We start from the raw sequence: 11,484 nt of genomic DNA, 5'->3' as shown, positions 1-11,484 counted from the left end.
TTTTTATTTCTCTATCAAAGTTTTCTTAAGAAAACAGTGAACTTGAAAACTTTGAAAAATGGATGGTCATTTTTTATTTTTGGAGACCATAAAAATGACTTTATGTCCATTGTAAACCGATAAAAAAAATTATCCATTACAAGATTCGGAACTCTTGCAGAAATTGACTGACAAAATTCAAAAGCGCCACCATCAAATGCTGCGGCAGAAATGCAACTATTCAGTGAAACATATTTTACTTGGGGCCGTTCAGTAACCACGTGGATAGAAAAATGCGATTTAAGACCCCCTCCTTCCTCTGCGTGGACAAGCGTGGACGTTTGGCAAACCCTAAACGCGTCCTCGGATGTCCACGTGGAAAGGTTTGATTTTTTTTTCTAAATCTCAATTGACAGATCGAAAACACTACTTTCTGCTTTTTTGTTAAAGAAATGGCTGGTTTTGAAAAAAAAGGCAAAATAGCATTTCCTGATGTGAATAATTTTAAAATTTTAAATTTCTTAATTATGTTTTTTGTCACTTGCTTTCAAGTGGCTACTAGATGTTTAAACTTAAACTGGAAAACTTAATAAAACTTAATAAAACTAGATAAAATTCATCTTCATCTGAATGAATTAAACTTAATTAAATTAAGACCTTGGTAAAACAATCTGTATTATATATAATGTTATAACATAAATCAGGGTCCCAATCAAAATAAATACTTGGCCAAGTCATCAAAACCCTTAATCGCAATATCCTCAGCACTGTTCCCTGGAATTTGGATTCAATGATCAGGCTCAACCACACAGCAAGAAAAAATCGTGTTATTTTAGACCGAAAACGATGCACGAAAACGGAACATCGATTTTGATGTAAAATTCTATCACGATGTAATTTTTTCAAGAATGTAATTTTTGAGGCGTGTAAATTTAGATCGAAAACAATGCACGAAATCGGACGACGAAAGCCGTCGTGTAAAAATATACGGGGCTGTAAATTTTAAGATTTATTATCGTAAATATTAGAAATCATTGCTAAATATTCAGTTTTGCTGTTGTCTATGTTGCTTTTAAAATTTTAATTTCGCATATATTTCCAAAAATATCCTAAAAAGTTATGCACCATCACGCACAGCGTCAGCCTGGAATTTTAGTTTCATCCGATGATTCCCAGCACGGTGATGTTGTACAGATGGCCGTCACCAGGATCCTCGATTCGTCCAAGAACACCATTATTTTTCGGTCAGCGTCACCTCCGCCTGACGAAAATTTCTCCGAAAAATCACTGCCGCTGCGAAAAAACTGATGATTAAATTAAAATTCAATGTACTCATCACATTCCATGACGTGTAATTCAAAGAAATTTCTTATTCAGTGTTGTTTAGAATTGTGCGTGACCAAAAAAACTTGTAAAATTACATCACATATGATGTAACGAAAAAGAAGCATCACATATGATGAAATTTTCAGTGCGAGTTGAATATTCCACGTCTGTAAACTTCAAAAGACGTGTAAAATTTAAAGACATGTAAAATATTAAAGACGTGTAATATTTAATTTGCACTGAAAATTCCCTCGTATGTGATGCTTCTTTTTATTTACATCATATGTGGTGTAAATTTACATCAAATAATCGCGTTCCGTGTCAAGTAATATTTGTGTCATACGAATTCAGTGCTGTTAAGGATTCAACTTTTTTTAATTCGTAAATTCACATCGATAAATCGCGTTCCACGTCATGTAATGATACAGGTTTTCAGTTTCAGTGTTGTTTAGGATTCAGATTTTTTTTCTGTGTACGCCTTCGACTCGTTTTCGAATAATTTTCTTACTTGTTTACTTTGTATCCGACGCGCGCCACACAAGTTGCACATTTCCATTTAATTTTAAATCAAACATACAATTTTACACTGTTTGTGATATAAAATTCATTGACCGCTTGATTTTTACATCACGGAATGTAAAATCATAGCAAAACAATGTATTTCTATTCACTTTTTGGAAAAAGACCAAAATTACATCAAAAGGAGTTGAAAATTACATTGTCTTCGATTTACACTTGTAAAAAATTAGACTTCTCGTGTTTTAGATTCCGTATACTTTTAGAAATTTTTTGCTGTATAGAGATGTTTAGAATTTCCGGTCGGCCTAATATTTGGCGCATAATACCGCCCAAACCTGTTGGGCCGAATATTCGGCTCACCGAATAGTTGAGCTAAGTATTCGGCGAATATGCCGAATATTTATTTTTAAAATACATACAATAAATAAAATATTTGTCAATTTTTTTTAATGATTTTGAATAGTTTATAAAACATCCAAAAGAAAGTTGAAAAAGCTACACATTAGACTGAGTCGATTTGGGGTCATTTTTGAATTTCTCAAACCCTGGGGTCTAAAAAGCTTCGTCTTGGTCCAAAACTCATCCTTGATTTTTTGTAGAATTTTTAAGTAACGTTTACATGAGTAAATTTAAACTTTTAGGTTTGTATGGGAAAATTGAATATTTTGTACTGAAAAATCAACATCATTTTTGTTTTTCTTGTGGAACCGAGCCACCTGATGGTTTTTGTGCCAATTTATAAAATTCTTAAAGGAATTTTTCCGCTGAACAACTTTGTCGAAGACACTAACTTTGTATCTTATTAAACAGAAAAGTTATAAGCTATTTAACAGGAGTATGTCTTTTCGCATTGATATACGATAAATTCAATTGATATCACTGCTGGGTGCCTGGCAAGGTATTGCATGACTACTTTTCATGCAATACTTCGCGAGGCTTGAGCAGGGACTATGTATACGTTATTATTTGTCAATTTTTCATAGCTGTTCATTTTGAAAATCACAGTTTTTGGTGACCCTATAGTGATAGCCTGTCTGGAAGATCTTTTAAGAATTCTATTTCTCAGTAAAGTTAAAGTATTTTCGACTTGTTAAGTACTTTTCCAAGAATTCCGATGAGCATTCGGAAAAGTCCCATATTTTCTATTCAAATAAACAACACCGTTTCTAGTAATTTATTTGAGGTTCTCGATAAGTTTACGAAATTCATCTGGTATTCGAGATTTCTGTTAGGTTTAAAAGTTATTGGTTTATTCATTACCAAATTGATACTGTATATAAGCAATTATTCGTTCCATTACTGTATGAGAACAAAAGTTGACCTACTTTACCTTGAAAATCATCAGCATGTCAGATTTTTTTTTTCTCTAAGCAAAGTCTTAGGGTGGTTTGCACTGCATATATAAGTCAAATTAGGGGTTAATGTTTTTTTTATTATTACATTTTAAGGAATGAACGTTTCATTAGTCAATGAAAATTATATAACATTGTGTATATCTCCAACAGCTTCTCATCTCATTTAAATTTAAATCTGTTCCTGAGTGTCTTCAAAAATTCATGCTAATCATACTCGTAGCTGTAAATGTAGCCTGACTATCTTATATTATTTAATCAATTGATTTGTCAAAAACAAAAAGAATATATAAAGGCACAAGGATAATAACACCATTACTAAGCCGCACATTTAGGAAATAAATTGATTTTTAACGCATTATATGAATCTCATTAGAATGGCTTAGTTAAGAAGGTTTAAAGACAAATAATCAGCATTGTAATAGTGTGATTCATTCACGGTTCAAAACAATCATAAGAGATATTTGTTCATCAGAAACTAATGATCTGTTGACGAATTTAAAAATTTTGAAATGTTATTGAAACATAGATTTATAGGAATAGGAGATCATAAAATTGAATTACTTGAAATTCAAAGAACAAACTTAAAGAAAAACTTTTTTGACCTAACTAATAATTTTTAAACTTTATATTCTTGAAAATAGAACAATATTTGGTTACTAAGGGTTTCGAACTTAAAAAAACAAAAAGTTTAATTTAAAATCTTATCAGGCTTTTTTAAATCTATTGAAAAATTAAAGAAAAAAACAACGGCCAAAGAAAGAAATCACTTTGTAAGAATAATAAGTACGATAAATGAAAACATAAAAAAAATCTTGAAGTAAAATTCTTGTGTGTAAATAAAAAACACAAATAGATATAAACTAAATATTAATAATTCTCAAAGCGTCATCACTATAAAACAAATTTCCCAAAAGAGACACACAAGGTAGCTAAGGTAGAAAAGATAGATAAACTTCTTTTTTGGCATATAAGTTCACAATCGCGTTAGTTTGTTGTGACATATGAGATCAATCATACGAGCTTTTTTTTTAAAGTTAAATTTCTTATGAAAGTTCTTTGCCTTTGGGTGAAAGTAATATGAAGTAAATAAATATTTTTTCTTGATAAATGCCTTTGTAAGAATGTTCAGGAGTTTCAGTAGGAAACTTATGAGATTTGTAGCATAGTTTAACTAATAAACAATAAGAGCCTATGATTGAAGGTTTAAAAATATTAGATCACACTAGTCAAAAGTGTCTCCAGATCATATCCTGTTTCCTAAATCACCAACCAAAAATTATTTGCTAGGATGCAGAGGTGACCTCGGTCCTAATGCGCGAAATTGTTCTGTCAATCCTTTCTCTCACTTTCCTGTCTATCCATTGACTACTAGGACGTGGCCGGCGCCGTTATTGATGTGTAAAGAGAGAGCATCAGTTTTGTTCACTGTGAATGTGCTGTCAATCCCAGACGCAATTCTTTTGACCTTTGGACAAAATTGATGGCCTCGGTCAATCACGGAGTAGCAACCATTGGCGACGTGGAATTCGTTCTACTGAGCCACGCCTGCGATTATGGAATTCGAAATGCAATTAATTTAAAATGTACGATTGCCGTGCAAATAAAGAATGATAATAAAATACACTTAAGAAGTCGAACGGAATATTCATTAATTTAAATTTCTTCCTTAATACTATGAACAAAGCATTTCGGGTTCAATGATTAAAGGTGGATGTGAGTAGTCAATCAAGCTAAGCTAAGCTAAGCTAATACTTCGCGAGGCTTGAGCAGGGATGTCATTTGAATTTATTGTTTATCTATGCGAAAAGACATACCCCTGTTGAACAGTTAATAACTTTTTTGTCTAATAAGATACAAAGTTAGTGTCTTCGACAAAGTTGTTCAGCGGAAAATTTCCTTTAAGAATTTTATAAATTGGCACAAAAACCATCAGGTGGCTCGGTTCTACAAGAAAAACAAAAATAATGTTGATTTTTCAGTACAAAATATTCAATTTTTCCATACAAACCTAAAAGTTCAAATTTACTCATGTAAACGTTACTTAAAAATTCTGCGAAAAATCAAGTATGAGTTATGGACCAAGACGAAGCTTTTCAGACCCCAGGGTTTGAGAAATTCAAAAATGACCCCAAATCGACTCAGTCTACTACACATTGATCAAAAAGTTATGATTTCAGTTAAACATCTTAGTTGTCAATATGTAATTTTCGCTGAAGATAGCTTTATACTTAGATTATCGTTTATACCAGATTTTTTTTTATATATCCAGGCTTGCCCATAAATCCAATAAACAATTCGAGTGAAGTGAAATCTGATCTGGATGCCGAAATATTGTTCAAAACTTCCCGTGTAATGCCAGGGTTAATCCAAATTATTGGCTTTTGTTTAACCCTTAGATACGTTTGCCGATGCTGTGATTCAATGGAAACTTGTTATTTCACTCTCTTTTATATTTTGTAGGTTTTTGGCCAAGATTTTGTTTAGATTTACCCTTTTTTACATTTTTTTTTCTAGAAATCGCTTTGAATTTCCTGACTGTGGAGAAGAAAATATGGCATGCTTAAGGCAAAGATGTAAAAATCGCGAGTCTACATACTCGCACTTTGCCCTTCTTTTCAGAACAATTTTATTTTGTCAAACTCAAACTGCAATGATGCTATCGATAGTTCAACTCTGAAAGCATCAGGAAGTTAGCTTCGGGCAAACTCGGAAGGAGTAAACAGCAATCAGAAGCAGCAATGTCACATTAAAATCGGTATTTTCAAGTCCGAAAAAATCAGTATTCGGTTTGAAAATTTCAAAAATCGGTATATATACCGATTGTTTCTCGAACTTTTAAAACCATTTTTATTGAAATAATATTTAAAAAAATGGCTATTTTGCTGATATCGTGATTTAAAACATGATATTTTCTGTTAAAAAGACAGTCCACTGCGACTTTATTGTGTCACTCACTCTAATCACTATTATCATTTAGTATTTTTATTGTTTATTAGAATAAAATCAACGGATCATATGTAGATCCTAATGATAACTTAATAGTAGATAATAACAATACAAGATAAAAAATTAACACAGGTCTATACAGTTCTTGAAACAGTTAAAATTTTTGTCCGGAACACGTTCCTCGAAACATCGAAGTCGAAATGCTCAGAAAAGCGATTGAACGTTTTCAATATGCCGATAAATGCGCTGTTCGCTCCGTAGTTGTTGAGACGAATAGGTACATAGAGCTGCAAAAGCTGGTTTCTCAATCCTCGGGGACGCACGCTGATAGGAATGGCCTCCAGCAAAACGGGACAGTCGACTCTGGACGTTAAGAGATCAGCAACAACTAGAGCGCGCGTAGCGTTTCTGCGAGCTTGAAGCGTATCTAGGTTTATGAGGCGGCAGCGATTCTCGTAACTTGGTAAACGGAACGGGTCTTGCCAGTTCAGATGACGTAGGGCAAACCGCATGAAGCGACGCTGGATGGCCTCGATTCGTTCAGCCCCATTCTGGTAGAAAGGGCACCAAACAGCTGAAGCATACTCGAGGATGGAACGAACTATACAGCAGTAAAGACTCTTCAGGCAGTACACGTCTTTCAAGTCTTTGGCCATGCGAAATACGAATCCGAGGTTTCTGGATGCTTTGTCGACGATGTAGTTTGTGTGAGTCTTAAACTCCAGCCGTTGATCGAGAATAACGCCCAGATCGTTGATGTGGTCCACCCGAGAAATGATTCCGTCTCCGAGAACGTACTCCGCAATAAGAGGGTGTCGCTTACGTGAGAATGATACGACCGAGCATTTACTGCGATTCAGGGGCAGGCAATTCATGTCACACCACTGAGCAAACACATTGAACTGCTGCTGCAGGAAATTGGTGTTCTCTTGGCAGTTTATGGTGTGAAAGAGTTTCAGGTCGTCGGCATATGCAAGTTTTTTGCAGTCAAGGAGCGAGAGTACGTCATTAAAATATATCACGAAAATTAGTGGTCCTAAATGACTTCCTTGAGGCACGCCGGAGCAGGCAAGAAAATGATTTGAAAAGGAGTCACCAATACGAACGGATAACTTTCGACCTGTTAAGTAACTATGGAACCAGTGCAAAAGGGATCCACAGAAACCCAGACGTTCCAGCTTTGCGATAGCGATATCGTGGTTCACCTTGTCGAATGCAGCAGAAAGGTCAGTATATATGGCATCAGTTTGAGTTTTCATAGCAAAGCTGTCTTGCACAAAAGATGTGAAGGTGAGTAAGTTGGTAGTCGTGGATCGTTTAGGCATGAACCCGTGTTGATCATTGGAAAGTTGGTGCTTGAAGAACGAATTAATAGGATCCAGGATAACCAATTCAAACAATTTGGCCATCGCGCATAGAGCTGAAATTCCGCGGTAGTTGTTAACGTCTCTCTTGTCACCCTTCTTGTGAACAGGAAACATGTAGGCTTCCTTCCATAGTGAGGGAAAGATTCCAACATCCAGCGATGATTGGAAAATATGCCGAATAGGAAACAGCAAAAGTGGCATAAAACGCTTCAAAAAAGTAGCAGGTATACCATCCGGGCCCGAAGATGTAGAGTTTTTCAGCTTAACTGTCGCTTTCGATATGGATGCATCGTCGATTGTGATACCGTTAAACGAAGAAGGTGTAGGCAATATATTTCTCACAGCTCTAGCCAGTTGCTCAGGAGAAATGGATCCAGTTGTAAAAATGCTGGAGAACTTCTCGGCAAATAGATCACAAATTTCGGGATCAGAGTTCCCTGTGTCGCTGTTCAGGAACATGTGAGATGGAAGCCCTGATTCTCTCCGCTGATTTTTCACGTGCTGCAAAAAAGATTTCGGACTGCTCTTGAAATTCTGTTGTTACCGATTAATATAGGGCTTGTGATATAGCTCAGTTGGCAAGTCTGTTGCTTCCTGAGCCGATGTCCGCGAGTTCGAGCCCAAGAGTAAATATCGAACACAGTTGTACCGGATAAGTTTTTCAATATTTGTCCGCCAACTGTAACGTTGATAAAGTCGCGAATGCCATAAAGATGGTAAAACGACTACAATCGAAACAAAAAAAAAACGATTAATATAATTCTGGTAGCTACGCTTAATGGCTTTCTTATAGGCAGAATTCAATTTGCGATATTTGTCCTTAGTGTAGAGGGACTTGTGTTTGTTGTAGTTGCGTAGTGCGCGCTGCTTAGCCGTCTTAAGTCTACGAAGACTTCCAGTAACCCAGGGGGTCCGTAGATTGGTAGCCGTGCTACGTTTCGGCACATGGCGATCGATGATATAGTTCAGGATGTTCGCAAACGTCTCGGCAGCTGCATTGGGATTAGAAAAATCGAGCTCAGCCTCCCAATCAATGGATTGCAGGACGAGGGATATGGCTTCGAAGTCAACGTTCTTAAAATCGTGATAGAAAGACGCAGTTTTCTCTTCTGAGCCAAGTATTTTAGTGATATCGAGTGAAATCACAAAGGCTGGATGATGCGGGACAGTTTTAACCAGAGGAGCAGGAGCAGATTCGATCGTCGGATTCTTGATCCCTTCGTTCACGAAGCAGAGATCAAGCATACGGCCGTTTTCATTTTCAATTTTGTTGATCTGTCGTAGAGTCGCGGTGCTCAAGGAGTCAAGAAAGATATTAGAGGATGCTGAGAATGAAGAACGAGCAGGATCCGGAAATAAAAAGCTGCTTGGGGAGGAGCACCATTTCAAACCGGGTAGATTGAAGTCGCCGATGATGAGTATGTCGTCTGCCGGAGAGCAAATCGAACTTATTTTAGAGAGGCAGAGCGAAAAAGATTCAGCTAAGGCCAAGTCTCCAGAATGGTCAGGGGGCACGTACACTACGCACAAATAAAGTTTCCGATCTCCGAAATCAATGCGAATCCAAACAAGTTCTAAATTGGCCCAGGAATCGTCTTCAATTGGCTTAGCTGGAAACGTAGATTTCACGGCGAGTAACACTCCACCAACAGTAGACTTTTTGCTGTTACGAGGACTACGGTCGCAACGGAACACTGCGTAATCTGGGCCGATAATCTGACTAGAGAGGGTCCGGTCGTTGAGCCAGGTTTCGGTGAAGGCAATGACGTCGTAGCAAGAACATGAAGTCGCCAACAAGTAGTCAATCAAACAACTATTAACACCACCGACGTTCTGATAGAAAATGTTGAAGGGTTCGGACGATTCGAACGTAGCGCGGGATCGATGATCAATGGAAAGGTATTTTTATACTGAATACTACACAGGGTAGTAGAATTTTTGATGCTGATTTTGAATCATCTTATTATTCTACATTAATGGATTCAGATCTTGCCTGGATGTTCATGTTTCAAAAAAGCAACGTTGAGAAAAAATTAATTTCTACAATTTTTAAAATTTGGAACAGATTAGATTACAGCTATTTCTCACATCATTCAAGAATGTTATTGAGACTCATTTAATAACTTTGTTGAAAACTGCGAAACGACATGATTTATTGATTTTTTTAAATGTCAAAAATTCATTTCTGATTAAACTTTTTCTAAAATTTCGTCAATATTCCCGTCTTTTGCGGTGTAGAAAAAAATAACGAAATCAAAACTTCCAAAGCTTTTTTCATTGAAATCAAAATTACTCGTGCTCTCCGGGAATGTTGATTGTTGTGTGAAACTCTTTATTTTTAAAATATTTCTAATGTTTTATCAGTTTTCAAATGTTTACTTGAAACATCGGAGTTTTTTCTATTTTGTGGACTTGTGCAATTTATCAAAAGCGTACACTTATCCAAAATTCCAAAATTTTTGACATACAACTTCTATAAATGATCTGGTATAAAAAAAATAAAAAAATATAAGGCTCTTTGATACAAGCAGTAAAATATAATCTCGATGAATTCGTCGGAAACAATAAATGACTGTTAGAAATTCACTCTTCTTCCCTCATAATTTCAGCTGCTTCTTACTGTTTATGTTATGTTTTGTTATGTTATATTATGTTATATTTAAAAAAAATCAAACCACCAATCATTGGATTATACTGGTGATTTAAAATAAATGGAAAAATCTCTAGATAAGCAATAAGTAACTGCAAGGCATAAGAATCGATTGTTCTAGGTTTTCGCCTAAATCAACAATCTTGATCCAATGTGTGGTGAGCTCATCAGGAACTACACCTGTTGGGATTCTCGTAATCGCAAATTCAATCCAGATGTTCGACTTTCAGAAGCGTCATTCGAACACCTGGCGAGTTTTTTTTTTTGTGATAGTACTGATAAGATTTCCCAATGAAGTAGCCGCCTGTAAAATTGGACTATAAAACTAGGAAGCTTTGGTGAATTGAACCATCAGTTTGCTAGAAGCATCTAGTGAGGTCTTATTGGTTTAGGAAAACGAAAAAAAAAGTGCAAATCAAAATGTACAAGCTCCTGCTTTTGCTCGCTCTCGTTCCGGCCGTCATGATGCAACGTGCTGATCACATCCGGGATGTGCATGAAAACTGGACCCAAGTGCCGGTTCGTCCTTGCACCGGTTCTGAACGTCCTGCGCCAAGAGCCGTCCGTCTGGAACACTGCCCATCCCTGCCATGCCATCTGCGCCGTGGACATGACGCCAACATGGTTATGGATTTCACCAACAGTAAGTCGCCACCTATCGAATGATACATTTATCCTTAACCTCCAAACTTACTTTATTTTTTGCTTCCCAATCTATCATTAGATCACGCAGCCAGCAACCTCAACACCCACGTTGAAGCCACCGCTCTGGGAGTGACCGGACCTTACAATCTTCCGGACGATCGTGCCGCAGCTTGCAACTGGATGGTTGATGCTCGTTGCCCACTGAGCGTTGGAGAAGATTTGATTTACCATCTGAGCATGCCCGTCACTGCCATCTATCCCCTGGTCAGCGTTGCCATCGAAATTGAACTTCGTTCTGACGCGGGCGTTCATGCTTGTTTCGTCATCGATGCTGTCGTCACTGCCAACTAAATTTACCGGAATACAATCCTAAAACCTACGCTTTGTATGTTTAAAGTGTTCAAATCTTCAAGAGTATTAATATATGTACTTTGATGAACTGATAGCGTAAAATATATTTTAAGTTATTTTTATAATTATTTGTATTTTTAACACGAAAGTGGCCCCGTAGCATCTTCCTTTGGAATTCAGTATGATTCCTCCGCCTTCATGAAAAGGTATTTATGAAGTGGAGATTGCAATCATTCCACTCCGATCAAAGCATGAATGAATATGCACTCAGAGTTTATCTACACCCTTGGTTCAGAATTTACTACAATCAAGAGTTATCAATATTAAACCTACCGTAATTGCCATG

At 36.5% G+C, this 11,484-nt stretch overlaps 1 protein-coding gene across 1 annotated transcript; it reads left to right on the top strand.

Annotated features, from left to right (window-relative positions):
- Positions 1-10,492: 10,492 nt before the first annotated feature.
- On the top strand, positions 10,493-11,263 carry LOC129749397 (NPC intracellular cholesterol transporter 2-like). The gene is made up of 2 exons (XM_055744366.1): positions 10,493-10,785; positions 10,867-11,263. The coding sequence occupies exons 1-2, from the start codon at positions 10,563-10,565 to the stop codon at positions 11,136-11,138; spliced, it is 495 nt and encodes a 164-aa protein (XP_055600341.1). The 5' UTR covers positions 10,493-10,562; the 3' UTR covers positions 11,139-11,263.
- The last annotated feature ends 221 nt before the right edge of the window (positions 11,264-11,484 follow it).

The sequence above is a fragment of the Uranotaenia lowii genome, chromosome 2 (assembly GCF_029784155.1).
Source record: "Uranotaenia lowii strain MFRU-FL chromosome 2, ASM2978415v1, whole genome shotgun sequence".
NCBI classification, from domain to species: Eukaryota; Metazoa; Arthropoda; class Insecta; order Diptera; family Culicidae; genus Uranotaenia; species Uranotaenia lowii.
This window is presented reverse-complemented; position numbering and strand designations above follow the sequence as displayed.

Coding starts and splice junctions, on each gene's coding strand:
- LOC129749397 (XM_055744366.1), top strand. CDS start 10,563: ATGTACAAGCTCCTGCTTTTGCTCGCTCTCGTTCCGGCCGTCATGATG. Junction 10,786..10,866: donor GGTTATGGATTTCACCAACA/GTAAGTCGCCAC, acceptor ATCTATCATTAG/ATCACGCAGCCAGCAACCTC.